Genomic DNA, 15,521 nt, shown 5'->3' on the forward strand with positions numbered 1-15,521 from the left:
CTATGGAGAAAAAGTGAGTTATCGGCTTTCAGGTAAGTACTCGACTGGCAGAGTTAAGGTTCTGGGCATAGACTCAGGGGTCTCCCAGGGTCAGGTAGGTACAGTTGTTACACCCTCAGCGGCACAGGGGCAGCCGGGTGCAGAGAGAGTTAGGCTCAATGTTAGCCTATGGCGGGCAGGGGGCCTTTGGTTGGTGGCTGCTAGCAGGCAGGCCATGCGGCTGTGGGAGCTCGGCTCCTGGTCACTCACACAGGGCAAGTGGGGAAGTATGATAGGATAGAGGTTGCACTTCGAGGGGCACTCGGGCGGCTGGGTGCAGGGTGCTTTTGAGCTGTTGGGTGCTCAATATATTTCAATGGAGAAGCTACCAGATGAACAAAGGCTGCAAGCTCGGGGACGGAGATTCTTCAGGTGCGACCACCACTTCGAGAGGTAAGTTGGGAAGCTGTAGGCTAGGTAGGCACCCAGGAGCTGGGCACAGGGGGCCGCTGGGTGCAGGGGTGTCTTTTCGCGTCGGGAAATCTTACCCTCTGCTGGTCGCTGTTGGAGGGGTCCCTGGTTCTGAGGCAGCAGGCGTCGTCAGGAGAATTGAGGAGGGTCCTTGGGTGCTGGATTCTTGGTCACAGTCGCCGGGGGGACGTCCTCGTGGTCTTTATCCACTCAGGCACAGGCCGGGCTCGGCGGGTGCAGAGTGTGCTGGAGTCGCGGTTCCTGGCTGGCACCAGGAGTTTGTTGCTTGCTTTGAGCAGAACCACTGCTCGCGGGAGTCCCAGTATTTTAGTTGAGCAAGGTAGTCAGGTCCTCCGGAGTTTTCGAAGTTGCTGACCACTGGAGACACCGGGTTTTAGCGGGAGCAGGTTCGAGGGTCAACAGGCCTGTAGGGCTGGGGCCAAGTCAGCAGGAGCAGGTTCGAGGGTCGACAGGCCTGTAGGGCTGGGGCCAAGTCAGTTGGTGTCGTCCTCTTGTTAGCAGCTGCACAGCAGGTCTTCTTTCTTCTTCTTGTTGTTTCGGATGCGATATCTGAGGAAGGAAGGTTCAGGGTACCCCTAAATACTAAATTTAGGGGCGTTACAGGTAAGTAGAGGTCAGGGACCAATGGCTCCCTTCCCTCGGGTGGGTACACCCCCTATCCTGCCTCTCTCCCGTGGGAGGGGGGCAGGAGCCTAGTCCTGATTGGGTAGGGCTCCCCATCCTCAAGATGGCGAGAGCCCGGAGTTGTGCTTCACCTTGCCTCCCCCACCTGAGGGGTGGGGTTGGCAGAGGCTGGCACTCCCCCTTTCCTCACTAAGGTTTTCCTGCCGATCTTTCCGCCAGAGTGGGTGTCAGAACCTGTAGGGGCAAGTTGCTGAGTACAGCAAGTGGCCTGGAGAAGCTCACAAAGTCGGCATGCCTTTGAAGCTTCCCCAGCCCATCCTGGGGGAGGAGACCTAGCACCTCGCCCAGGACGTGCATTGTTGCAGACCCACAAGAGCGGATGGCTCTCTACCCAGGGGTCCAGCAACATGTCTGCTAGGTGGCAGCCTAGGCAGCCTCTCAGTCAGGACGCTGGTTAGGTTCAGGGGGCATCTCTAAGATGCCCTCTGTCGTGCATTTTACATTAAATCCCACAATGGCATCAGCGTGGGTTTAATGTGCTAAGAAGTTTGAAATCAAACTCTTCAGTCTTCAGTGCAGCCATCATGGTGCTGTGGAGTTTGTGATGACGATCTCCCCGCACCATATACTCTTAATGGCAGCACTGCACTTACAGTGCCCAGGAATGGACCTGGGTACTGTAGGGGTACAGGGCTCATGAACCTGTACCCACACCACTGGCATAGGGCACCCAGCTAGAAGGGTGACTGAGGTATGCCAGGGCAGTGTGTTTTGTGGGCATGGCACACAGGGATGTGTGCCGTGTCGACTCTCTGTTTTGTTCTGCACCAAGACATTCAGCCTGCAAAGGCAGTGTGTGTGTGTCAGGGTACAGGGCCTCTAAGGGTGGCACAATAAGTGCTGCAGCCCTTAGGGGCCTTCTCTGGTCACATTGCCCTGGGTACCTAAGGTAGCATTTACCAGGGGCTGACATGTGGCCAGAGATGCCAATTGGGTTTAGGCTTCATGCAGTTTTAGGGAAGGAACACAGGCCCTGGGCACCTGATTGGCAGGAGCCCAGGGCACACTCAGTCAAAGTACATCAGCAATTCATCAAAAAGTGGGGGCATACCATGCAAGAAAGATGGCACTTTCTCACACAGGGTGAGTCAGCAAAGGGCTGAATAGAAAGATCTGCACATAGATGGGTGGGAGGAGTTGCACTGGGACCTTCCCTCCACAATGCTGGCTCCACCTCCTGTGGTGCGTCTGATGTCTCTGCCCTGCACTGTGAAAGGAAACAAGGAGTCTTGTCAACAAAGTGCTCCAGGACTGACCAGAACTGGTTTGGACTAGGCAAATGACTCTCTGCCTTCAGAGAACAAAGAGAAAAGTAGTATAAATAAGGGGACCCAGACCCCAAGACTTTAGATCACTTCTGGAACAACAAGACAAACCTCTGCCAAGGAGAAGAACCAAAGGAAGCTGTAGAAGTTGTACTGCCCCCCTGCCAGTGTGCTGTGTTGCTGGGTTGGCCTACAGTGGTGTCTTCAGTGCCAAGTAGAGGAGAAGGAACTTTCAAAGGACTTTCATCATCTTGCAGAATATTACTCCAAGGGCTTAAACTTGTGCTTGCCTCCTGGTGAAGTCTCAGGGACAAAAGACTTCACCACCAGCTCCCCTCTGAATTTCCTTGCTGGAAAGTCTATCTGCAGAAGCCTGCGTGTCGCTGGGAGCTGGAAGCGCGACGCAGACAAGAAGAAGCGTGTCACCGCCGCAGCTGTGGTCGTCGAAGCGTGTCTTCATCTCTACTGTCGCATCACCGAAGAAGCGTGTCGCCACCGTGAGGGTCGCCGTCACATCATCAGAGAAGCGTGTCGCAGGGCCTGTCGTGGCTCCAAAGATCAGAGTCGCCGCAAAGCTGCCAGGGCGTGTACGCATTGTCTTCACATCGTTGCATCAAGGGCGCCATCTTATCGCCTCGCACCGGATTGTCGCATCGCATCAAGGTGCCATCTTGCCGCATCGCAACCGGGCCGCAGTACGAGAATCTATGCATCACCTCCTCTCCGGTAAGGATCAAGATGCATCCCCTACTCTGCGCAACCATTGAGGCGCAACGCATCGTCTCCCCCGAAGCAAGGAACCGACGGCTCTCCGACGCTGTGAGCCTTTTTTTTATTTTGCGTTACGCATCCAGGTACTTTTGTGAGAACTGTGTCGCATTTACCATCAACTTGAACTAAGTTAAGTCAATATTGAGTACAGTATTGTGCATTTTTGTCGTTTGTGGTCTTGTGTTAAGCCTATATAAAGAATACTTATTTTTTATAAAACCTGTGTGGTGTCCATCTGTAGTGTTTTCATTGTATTACTGTATGTGTTCACAAATGCTTAACACACTGCCTCTGAGATAAGCCTGTCTGCTTGTGCCAAGCTACCAAGGGGGTGAGCAGGGGATATCCAGTAGTGTAATCCCCTTTCCCTGACTTAGAAGCAAGGGTCCCTACTTGGTCAAAGGTACCTACCTCTGCCAACTAGAGACCCCCAGTTCTAACAGCCACGCAAAGTGGCCTTGCGTGGTTTCATACTTCTCACTTAAGGTTTGAGCCATGCATGTACCACGTTGTGTAGTGCAAACGTGACACTAACCAGGTCATAAATATGCCCCCAAGTCTGTGTATCTAGAGAGGCATGAGTAGCCACTGCGTAGGTTCATTGAACCCTCTGCACACTGGTTGTGTGTCAATAGGGTCAGGATAACGTAGGTTTTTCAGGGCTCAGCTGGAGTCTCACCAGGTTGGTGCTGCCATCTTAGGCAAACTACACCCCACACAATTTTTGTTATTCAGTAAATCTTTGTTCTGTGTTTGTGAAAGTAGAAGTTATTACTTGAGTTACTTCTGATATCAGAAGAAATGGAACAATCATAACAGAGTAACAATCGCATCAGAAGAGATTATTGTGAAATGTCTGTTACAGATTTGGTAAATGTATTTCAATGTGCATAGGCTCTTTAGCAATAAATTAGGATATACATACCCTGCACCCATGGTTATTTGTGCCCCTCCGCCTTCTGTGTGTTTCTTTTCACCCACAGCACCGGCAATTTTAAAGTCTCTGAAAAAAGAATAAAAATGTACAGTAATAAAGTGTATTCAAATGTCCTGTAGTATTACTTGTACTCATTAGCGGAACCTCTAACCATATGCTCCATTATGATTTCAGGCAAACAATTGTTTATTGCTTAGCAAACACTAGAGACATGATCCAGTTTACTATATTTTGCAAAGTTGTAATGAACCCAAAACTAAAATCTAAAACTAAACATTTACTGCAGCAAAGGATATTTAGCGGAACAGTAAAACACTAAACAGCCCCAGAGTTTTAAAATGTAACCACATCAGCACACTACCTAATCGAAAAATGAGTCAGTGTGTATCCACAACCAAAATAGACTTTTACAGCTCTGTGTCAGTTTCTACCTTCACTCTCTAAGAAAAATATCAAGCGACTCAACATACTTTCAAGCCCCTTTTATGCAGATTTGATAACTGCTGCTCCCTGCTTCAATCAGAGTTATAAAGAGACTCAAAGCCACACAATGTGGCCTTGCTTGGTTTCAAAAATTTCACTTAAGGTTTGCGCCGCACATGTACCATGTTGCACGGTGCAAACGTGATACAAACCAGGTCATAAATATGCCCCCTAGTCTGTGTATCAAGAGAGGCAGAGGTTCATTGAACCCTCCGCACACTTGTACTGGAGAACCGAGCAAACTGTGTTAGTAGGGTCAGGATAATGGAGGCTTTTCAGGGCTCATCGGGAGTCTCACCAAGTTGGGGCCGCCATCTAAGGAAGTCAAACCACACCCCACACAATTGTTGGTATTACGTGAAACTTTGTTCTGCTTTTGTGAAAGTAGAAGTTATTACTTGAGTTCCTTGTGATACCGGAAGAAATGGAACAATTGTAACGATACAGCCAGAAGAGATTATTGTGAAATGTCTGTTTCAGATTTGGGAAATGTATTTCCCTATGAATAGGCTGTTTAGCATTAAATCATGATATACATACCCTGCACCCATGGTTATTTGTGCCCCTCCTCCTTCTGTGTGTTTCTTTTCACCCACAGCACCGCCAATTTTAAAATCTCTAAAAAAAAAAAATGTACAGTAATTAAGTGTATTCAAATGTCCTGTAGTATTACTTTTACTCATTAGTGGAGCCACTAACAGTATATTCCATAATGATTTCAAGCAAATAATTGTTAACTGATTAGCAAACATTAGAAACATGATCCAGTTTACTATAGTTTGCAAAGTTGTAATGAACCCAATAACTGAAACCTAAAACTAAATGTGTAATGCAGCAAAGCATATTTAGTGGAACAGCAAAACATCAAACAACCCCAGAGTCTTAAAATGTAACCACATCAGCACACTACCTATTCGAAAAATAAGCCTGTGAGCACCCACAACCAGAATAGAGTTTTAGAACTCTGTGTCAGTTTCTACCTTCACTCTCTAAGAAAAATATGAAGCAACTCAACATACTTCATTTTCAAGACTCTTTTATGCATATTTGTTAACTGCTGCCCTCTGCTTCACTCCAGATTTATAAAGCCACTGAGGGCCATCACAAAGTGGCCTTGCGTGGTTTCATGAATGTCACTTAAGGTTTGCCCCGCACATGTACCATGCTGCGTGGTACAAACGTGATGCAAGGCAGGTCATAAATATGCCCCCTAGTCTGTGCATCAAGAGAGGCAGAGGTTCATTGAACCCTCCGCACACTTGTACTCGAGAACCGAGCAAACTGTGTGTCAATAGGGTCAGGATAATGGAGGCTTTTCAGGGCTCAGCTGGAGTCTCACCAGGTTGGGGCCACCATATAAGGCAGTCAAACCACATCCCACACAACTTTTGTTATTAAGTGAAACTTTGTTCTACTTTAGTGAAAGGAGAAGTTATTGCTTGAGTTACTTGTGATATCAGAATAAATGGAACAATTGTAACAGAGTAACAATAGAGCCAGAAGAGATTATTGTGAAATGTCTGTTACAGATTTGGTGAATGTATTTCCCTGTGAATAGGCTGTTTAGCATTTAAACGTGATATACATACCCTGCACCCATCGTTATGTGTGCACCTCCTCCTTCTGTGTGTTTTTTCCCACCCACAACACCGGCAATTTTAAAGTCTCTGAAAAAAATAATAAAAAAGTACAGTGATAAAGTGTATTCAAATGCCCTGTAGTATTACTTGTACTCATTAGCAGAACCTCTAACTGTATGTTCCATTATGATTTCAGGCAAATAATTGTTTACTGCTCAGCAAACACTAGAGACTTGATCCAGTTTACAATATTTCACAAAGTTGTAATGAACCCAATAACTAAAATCTAAAACTAAACGTTTAATGTAGCAAAGCATATTTAGTGGAACAGCACAATATCAAACAACCCCAGAGTCTTAAAATGTAACCACATCAGCACACTACCTATTTGAAAAATAAGTCTGTGCGCACCCACTATTAAATTCGAGTTTTACAGCTCTTAGTTAGTTTCTACCTTCACTCTCTAAGAAAAATATCAAGCGACGCAACAGACTTCATTTTCAAGACTCTTTTATGCAGATTTGATAACTGCTGCTCTCTGCTTCACTCCATATTGATAAAGCCACTGAGGGCCATCACAAAGTGGCCTTGCGTGGTTTCATAAATATCACTTAAGATTTGCGCCACACATGTTCCATATTGCGTGGTACAAACATGACGCAAACCAGGTCATAAATATGCTCCTCAGTATGTGTATCAAGACAGGCATTAGTAGCCGCTGCGGAGGTTCATTGACCCTTTGCACACTCGTCCTTGAGACCCGAGCAAACTGTGCGCAATTGGGTGAGGGCAATGTAAGTTTTTCAGGGGCCGCCATCTTAGGTAGTCCAACCACACCCCACACAATTACTTTTATTGAGTGAAACTTTGTTCTGTCTTTGTGACAGTAGAAGTTATTGCTTGAGTTACTTCTGATATCGGAAGAAATGGAACAATCGTAAAAGAGTAACAGTAGCGCAAGAGGAGATTATTGTGAAATGTCTGTTACAGATTTGATAAATGTATTTCCCTACGAATAGGCTGTTTAGTATTACATCATGATATACATACCCTGCATCCATCGTTATTTGTGCCCCTCCTCCTTCTGTGTGTGTTTTCTCACCCACAGCATCGCTAATTTTAAAGTCTCTGAAAAAAAGAATAAAACTGTAAAGTACTAAAGTATATTCAAATGTCCTGTGGTTTTACTAGCAATCATTAGCGGAACCTCCAACCATATGTTCCATTATAATTTCAGGCAAATAATTGTTTACTGCTCTGCAAACACTAGAGACATGATCCAGTTTACTATATTTTGCCTAGTTGTAATGATTCCAAAAACTAAAATCTTTAAAATTGAACGTTTACTGCAGCAAAGGATATTTAGTGGAACAGCAAAACACCAAACAGCCCCAGAGTCTTAAAATGTAGCCACATCAGCACACTACCTAATCGAAAAATGAGTCTGTGCGCACCCACTACCAGAATAGAGTTTAAAAGCTCTAAGTCAGTTTCTACCTCCACTCTTTAAGTAAAATATCAAGCAATGCAGCACACTTAATTTTTAAGACTCTTTTATGCCGATTTGATAACTGCTGCACTCTGCTTCACTCCAGATATATAAAGCCACTCAGGGCCACAAAAGTGGCCTTGCGTGGTTTCAAAAATTTCACTTAAGGTTTGCGTCACTCATGTACCATGTTGCGTGGTACAAACGAGATGCAAAACAGGTCATAAATATGCCCCCTAGTCTGTGTATCAAGAGCGGCATGAGTAGTGGCTGCAGAGGTCCATTGAACCCTCCGCGCACTTGTACTCGAGACCCGAGCAAACTGTGTGTCAATAGGGTCAGGATAATGGAGGCTTTTCAGGGCTCAGCTGGAGCCTCTCCAGGTTAGGGCCACCATCTAAGGAAGTCAAACCACACCCCACACAATTGTTGGCATTACGTGAAACTTTGTTCTGCTTTTGTGAAAGTAGAAGTTATTGCTTGAGTTCCTTGTGATACCAGAAGAAATGGAACAATTGTAACAGAGTAACAATAGAGCCAGAAGAGATTATTGTGAAATGTCTGTTACAGATTTGGTAATTGTATTTCCATATGAATAGGCTGTTTAGCATTAAATCATGATATACATACACTGCACCCATGGTTATTTGTGCCCCTCCTCCTTCTGTGTGTTTCTTTTCACCCACAGCACCGCCAATTTTAAAATCTCTAAAATAAAATGTACAGTAATAAAGTGTATTCAAATGTCCTGTAGTATTACTTTTACTCATTAGTGGAGCCACTAACAGTATATTCCATAATGATTTGAAGCAAATAATTGTTTACTGCTTAGCAAACACTAGAAACATGATCCAGTTTACTATAGTTTGCAAAGTTGTAATGAACCCAATAACTGAAACCTAAAACGAAATGTTTAATGCAGCAAAGCATATTTAGTGGAACAGCAAAACATCAAACAACCCCAGAGTCTTAAAATGTAACTACATCAGCACACTACCTATTCGAAAAATAAGCCTGTGAGCACCCACAACCAGAATAGAGTTTTAGAACTCTACGTCAGTTTCTACCTTCACTCTCTAAGAAAAATATGAAGCAACTCAACATACTTCATTTTCAAGACTCTTTTATGCAGATTTGATAACTGCTGCTCTCTGCTTCACTCCAGATTTATAAAGACACACAAAGTGGCCTTGCGTGGTTTCATGAATGTCACTTAAGGTTTGCCCCGCACATGTACCATGTTGCGTGGTACATACGAGATGCAAGGCAGGTCATAAATATGCCCCCTAGTCTGTGTATCAAGAGAGGCAGAGGTCCATTGAACCCTCCGCACACTTGTGCTCGAGAACCGAGCAAACTGTGTGTCAATAGGGTCAGAATAATGGAGGCTTTTCAGGGCTCAGCTGGAGTCTCACCAGGTTTGGGCCACCATATAAGGCAGTCAAACCACATCACACACAACTTTTGTTATTAAGTGAAACTTTGTTATACTTTTGTGAAAGTAGAAGTTATTGCTTGAGTTACTTGTGATATCAGAAGAAATGGAACAATTGTAACAGAGTAACAATAGAGCCAGAAGAGATTATTGTGAAATGTCTGTTACAGATTTGGTAAATGTATTTCCCTGTGAATAGGCTGTTAAGCATTAAATCGTGATATACATACCCTGCACCCATGGTTATCTGTGCACCTTCTCCTTCTGTGTGTTTTTTCCCACCCACAGCACCGGCAATTTTAAAGTCTCTGAAAAAAGAATAAAAATGTACAGTGATAAAGTGTATTCAAATGTCCTGTAGTATTACTTGTACTCATTAGCGGAACCTCTAACCGTATATTCCATTGTGTTTTCAGGCAAATAATTGTTTACCGTCAGCAAACACTAGAGACATGATCCAGTTTACTATATTTCACAAAGTTGTAATGAACCCAATAACTAAAATCTTTAAAATTGAACGTTTACTGCAGCAAAGGATATTTAGTGGAACAGCAAAACACCAAACAGCCCCAGAGTCTTAAAATGTAACCACATCAGCACACTACCTAATCGAAAAATGAGTCTGTGCGCACCCACTACCAAAATAGAGTTTAAAAGCTCTAAGTCAGTTTCTACCTCCACTCTTTAAATAAAATATCAAGCGATGCAGCACACTTCATGTTTAAGACTCTTTTATGCAGATTTGATAACTGCTGCTCTCTGCTTCACTCCAGATTTATAAAGCCACTCAGGGCCACACAAAGTGGCCTTGCGTGGTTTCAAAAATCTCACTTAAGGTTTGCGTCACTCATGTACCATGTTGCGTGGTACAAACTGATGCAAAATAGATCATAAATATGACCCCTAGTCTGTGTATCAAGAGAGGCATGAGTAGTCGCTGCAGAGGTTCACTGAACCCTCTGCACACTTGTACTCGAGAACCGAGCAAACGGTGTGTCAATAGGGTCAGGATAATGGAGGTTTCTCAGGGCTCAGCTGGAACCTCACCAGGTTGGGGCCGCCATCTTAGGCAGTCAAACCACACCCCACACAATTGTTGGTATTGAGTGAAATGAAAAAATCGGAACAGATTAAAAATAGCGCTAGAGGAGGTTATTGTGAAATTTCAGTTATAAATCTAGTAAATGTATTTCCCTGTGAATAGGCTGTTTAGCATTAAATCATGATATACATACCCTTCACCCATCGTTATCAGTGCACCTTCTGCTTCTCTGTGTTTTTCCCCACCCACAGCATCGGCAATTTTAAAGTCTCTGAAAAATTAATGAAAATGTACAGTAATAAAGTGTATTCAAATGTCCAGTAGTTTTACGTATCCTCATTAGCGGAACCTCTAACCGTATGTTCCATTATGAATTCAAGCAAATAGTTGTTTACTGCTTAGCAAACTAGCAGACATGATCCAGTTTACTATATTTTGTAAAGTTGTAATGAACCCAATAACTAAAATCTAAAACTAAACGTTTAATGTAGCAAAGCATATTTAGTGGAACAGCAAAACATCAAAGAACCCCAGAGTCTTAAAATGTAACCACATCAGCACACTACCTATTCGAAAAATAAGCCTGTGAGCACCCACAACCAGAATAGAGTTTTAGAACTCTACGTCAGTTTCTACCTTCACTCTCTAAGAAAAATATGAAGCAACTCAACATACTTTATTTTCAAGACTCTTTTATGCAGATTTGATAACTGCTGCCCTCTGCTTCACTCCAGATGTATAAAGACACTCAAAGTGGCCTTGCTTGGTTTCATAAATATCACTTAAAGTTTGCGCCGCACATGTACTTTTTTGCGTGGTGCAAACGTGACGTAAACAAGGTCATAAATATGCGCCCTAGTCTGTGTGTCAAGAGAGGCATAAGTAGCCGCTGCGGAGGTTCATTGAAGTAAGAGTTACTTACCTTCGGTAATGATGTATCTGGTAGAGACGTTGTCTAGCCGCAGATTCCTTAACTTAGAATATCCCCAGGCATCAGACTGGATCCGGAAAAAACTTTGCAGCAGCACCTCTGCGCTCCGGGGGACGGCGCCACATGACCCCGCCCTGTTGTCGTCCACGTACGTGACGTCAGCGAGGTCATATAAGTCCCTTTCCTTCTTTTCCGCGTGCAATGCGGATCCGGAGTGAGCGGTTCCTCTGGCCTGTTTTCAGGCCTTGCCGACGCTTCGCGTCGGGTAACAGTGTGCGATGCCTTCAGGCTTTAAAACTCTTAATTCCTGTTTGCGACAGATGTCCCACCCAGCGCGCTGACATCAGTTTTCTTCGTAAAAACTTTTCCGAAACACAACGCGGAGCCACCAATAAAAAAACTGTCAAAGTATGGGAACAGTGTGCGATGGATGAAAATCCGTGAATAAATAAGGAGGATGGTGCAAGACACCATTGTAAAAGACAGAATTAGACACTACCTACATATAGGTGAAAAAGCTGTAAGAAAGAACCTCGCAAGCTAAGCAAAGACCCTTCCCTAGTGTAAGAAGGGAAGAAGATCTCAACAGACAAAAATAGACTGTTAGTACCATGCAGAATAACAGACAAAAATAGACTGTCAGTACCATGTAGAACTGTGCCGTCTGGCAATAACGGTCTCATAGCAAATAAATGATGGACGGAATGCTGACAATTCAAACATTCTCCCCCAGTCAAAAGATCTGGGTTAAATCCATCGTTCTTTTGCCCACTACGCCACCCCAGTTTGGACCCAGCCAAATGCAAATCAGTCTTGACCCTGTGCCCCATAGAAACAGTCCGGACCGAACTGCCAGGCCAGGTCCTCCCTGTACCGTAAACAAGCATCCTGGGACTGGTTTCATGGTATGTCACCCTTCTTCACGGAGCACAGAGAGAACAACAGTCCACCGCAGGAATGAAAAATCTGGCACTGCCCCTGTAGTAACGGAGGTCTGAAACAGAGGCGAACAGAGTTCCAAAGAAGACTACACCAGAGGAGCCCAGAACCCAGAGCCAACAGAGAAGACGGAAAGACAGCAGGAGAAGAAGAAAATGAAGAGGAATCTCCTGGTGTAGGAAAATCTAAAAGGCCTAATTTTACAGATATGAAACCCTTGAGAGGGAGGCAACGGTATTATTGTGACAGAAACCCCTGAGAGGGAGTCAATTGTATTATGGCAAATCTCAAAGGGACGCAACCATGTGAGCACCCATGAGAGAAAAAAAACAATGCCAACTGTAACAGGGGAGCCAGCGGAGAACCCCACTTGGCAAGGTCCTCGCAGAACGGGGAGGCTGAATGGGTGTTAAGGAATCTGCGGCTAGAAAACGTCTCTATCAGATACATTGTTACCGAATGTAAGTAACTCGTACATCTGAGAGAGACATCTAGCCGCAGATTCCTTAACTTAGAATAGATACCACAGCCATACCCCAAAGGGGAGGTGGGTCTGCGACGGATCAAAAGACAGCGCCAAGCATCCGATCCGGCAACAGAGTGACGGATAAAGGGGGGAGGCTGTGGTGGAACAGCCCAACAGCAACCCAAGCAGCTCGGAAGAGCAGAAAAAAAGGGATGGTAGATATCCTAAAATGCCAGAATGGCACTACACCATACCCGTATTAACAAGCATTCGCATAGCCAATAGGTCTCACCTTTGGGGCCTTATAAGTGTTTAGCGAGAGCTATTGACTTTGCCAATGCTGGAGAGCTGCTATGTACTCGGGATACACAGCTGGTTGACAATTGATTGAGCGGGTCTGTCACGCTGACGCGCTGTGGAGCGGAGGCAGTTGCAGTTCCAGAAGCGGCGGAAACAGCGGAGCAAGACCGGAGCAAGATAGGCGACGTTGCTGCCGTGGTTGGCGGCCGCAGTGTTGGTGGTTTTGGCGGAGGCTGCGGCGGCGGTAGAGGCTCGGGCTTTGTGGCGGCGGAGGCTTGTGCTCGCTTTCTTGCTTGCTGCCTGCTGCCCAATAGTAGTGAGTTGAGGGAGCCGAGCTCTGGGGGACTCTCAGTCTGCAACCAGTCTGAGACCATATGGAACCCCCTGCAGCATATTTGTGAAATGGTTACAGCAATGGCAACGGCAGCGGCAATTGGCGGCAGTTACTAGGTATTAGGTATGGTTTATGGTCCAAGGAGCAGCAATTCCCGAGCGGCGCGAGAAGCCTCCCGTGAACACTCACGAAATTAAACGAGGGAGGTCTGTAGCTGTCTTTCTTAATTATTTATTGACCATCATTGATATCTATATGACTGCCTGCCTTCCCATTGAAGCCTGTGTGTTAGACTACTGAACCTGAACCTGCGTGAGAGTGATAAACATAGTAATTTTGGCCCCCCTCGGCGGGTTGCAGTTGAAAGGTGCCCCGCAGCCCTTTCCAAGGCATCTCCCTCTCTAATTTGGTGCAGGACCAGGAATAGAGAAGAGATTCTTGCACATTCTATACCTTTTTCCTTTTTCTTTTTTTCTTTTTTTCTTTTTGTTGTTGTCAAAGGTCCTACAAGCATTTCCAAATATTCCTAGGAATTTCTTTTTCCATCTTGGATATATAAATATATATAGGAACATCAAGGAGGACACTATATTCTGTCCCTGTGCCGACAATTGCAATTATTCCCTGTGTGTATGGTATTATATTAGCAGAGGATGGGGATTCATCATTAAGGTGGATGTGGTTCTAATGTTAATTATATGAGGGTAGAATAGACCGTGTGCAGATGTTAACCTATTGTTGTCTTTTCAAGAAAATATTTAAAAATTGTATTGTGACAAATACGCTGATTCCAGCATATAACTACAATATACTAACCTTATAAAATACTAAGGCATAACTGACCACAATACAAAACAAACAAGGTAAATTATTTGGAATGCACTCAGGAAAGGAAAGATCACTGGGCGCTCCCACTAGACGAGCACGTAAAATGCAAGCACCTAATGTGTTGAAAAAAACTAAAGCACAGTTAAAAGGACCAAGTCAAACTTTAATATCTCCAATGGCATGGATGTTCGAAAAATCTATACAAATACCACAGAAATTTGATTTTATGAAAGACCCAACAGGAGCACTTATGTCAATGGAATCAAATTTAGAAGTAAAACAATTACAGACACCGATTAAACCAACTAACATCTTGGAAAGAAATTTACCAGTAGTTGATATAGAGTGTGAGTGCGACTATGTGAGAAATACACAAAAGAAGGAATTAGAGGGTCAAACAATTGAACCAAAAATGGATTTGGACAACCCAGTATTGCTATTCCAAACGGAAGAGAGGGACTCGGTTGCAGAAGGGATGAAAAATCGGATAAAAGATCTACCACAGCTTGATAAGCCTATGATCCCTATGATTACAGGGGTCCCATTACCATTAGAAATTAAAGTTGAAATAAGGAAAAAAAATGAACCAGCCAACGACTACACATTACATAGTAGTCATGATCTCATACTTAATAATGACGACAAAGTCATCCAAGAAACGCAACCCGCAATTATGGAGACTATAAATATGGCATTTGTGACAAATACGCCATTAAGAAAGAGTGGAGAAATAAATGTGGAATTGACTTATGAAAAACAAGAGTGCGACACTCCCAATCAATCAAAAAAAGCGATTAATACAAACAGAGGAGGCAATGAGCAAATGTTGGTAAAAACTGAATACATTGATAAACATAATAATTTGGTTAAAGCAAAAACTCAAACAGAAAATCATGAAACTTGCCAGGATGGCATAAACACTCATATCAGAAAAAATGAGGTACCTAATAATCAAGGTTTTAAAAATACAGGTAATCAAGATCTAGGATCTGTATGGGATATATTTTATCATACATCAATACTAACTCTAGAAGCATTGACATATCAATCAAATAAAATGGATACTCAAATTGAAATACTTGGAGTTATGGCTAATGCAGTCACCGGAATTGATCACAAATTAGCTTGGTTAAATAACTTAATAAATAAAGCTCAAAAAGAAGCAGCCTCAAATTACTTCGACTGCACATGTGCGCCTATAATAAATCAACTGGCAACTATTCCGGATGTAGTAAACAGCATATTAGAAGATGTTAAAGACGTTGTGCGAAAAAAACACGAAAATCAAAAAGCGGAGACAGACTGCATTGAAAAAAACTAATCGGCATCTGTAGTTGAAAAAAAAATTAAACAAATTGGTGACATAATAGATTCTAATATCGTGAACAAACCAAACTCGGAAGCAATGCAGAGGAAACAACAAGAAATAAATAGCCTCAATCATCCAGTACAGTTGAATGACATAGGAAAGGATAATGAAGACCTAAAGGTCTTTGAAATAACAAAGAGACAAAGAAAAAAATTACGTAAAGCAAGAAAAAAGGCTAAAAAGGAAAACCCACTAAA

The 15,521-nt window shown here is 43.8% G+C and overlaps 1 protein-coding gene across 1 annotated transcript in view; it reads right to left on the bottom strand.

Annotated features, from left to right (window-relative positions):
- LOC146821407 (uncharacterized) overlaps positions 1-15,521 on the bottom strand; it is a 1,203,178-nt gene that overhangs the window by 143,158 nt on the left and 1,044,499 nt on the right. Inside the window, exons 60-65 of the mRNA XM_085609844.1 lie at positions 10,351-10,428; positions 9,346-9,423; positions 7,242-7,319; positions 6,201-6,278; positions 5,152-5,229; positions 4,117-4,194 (exon numbers count right to left, since the gene is read on the bottom strand). Coding sequence (XP_085465970.1) covers positions 4,117-4,194; positions 5,152-5,229; positions 6,201-6,278; positions 7,242-7,319; positions 9,346-9,423; positions 10,351-10,428 — 468 coding nt within the window. The remainder of the gene's footprint in view (positions 1-4,116; positions 4,195-5,151; positions 5,230-6,200; positions 6,279-7,241; positions 7,320-9,345; positions 9,424-10,350; positions 10,429-15,521) is intronic.

Source organism: Triturus cristatus, chromosome 6 (assembly GCF_964204655.1).
Source record: "Triturus cristatus chromosome 6, aTriCri1.1, whole genome shotgun sequence".
Taxonomy (NCBI): domain Eukaryota; kingdom Metazoa; phylum Chordata; class Amphibia; order Caudata; family Salamandridae; genus Triturus; species Triturus cristatus.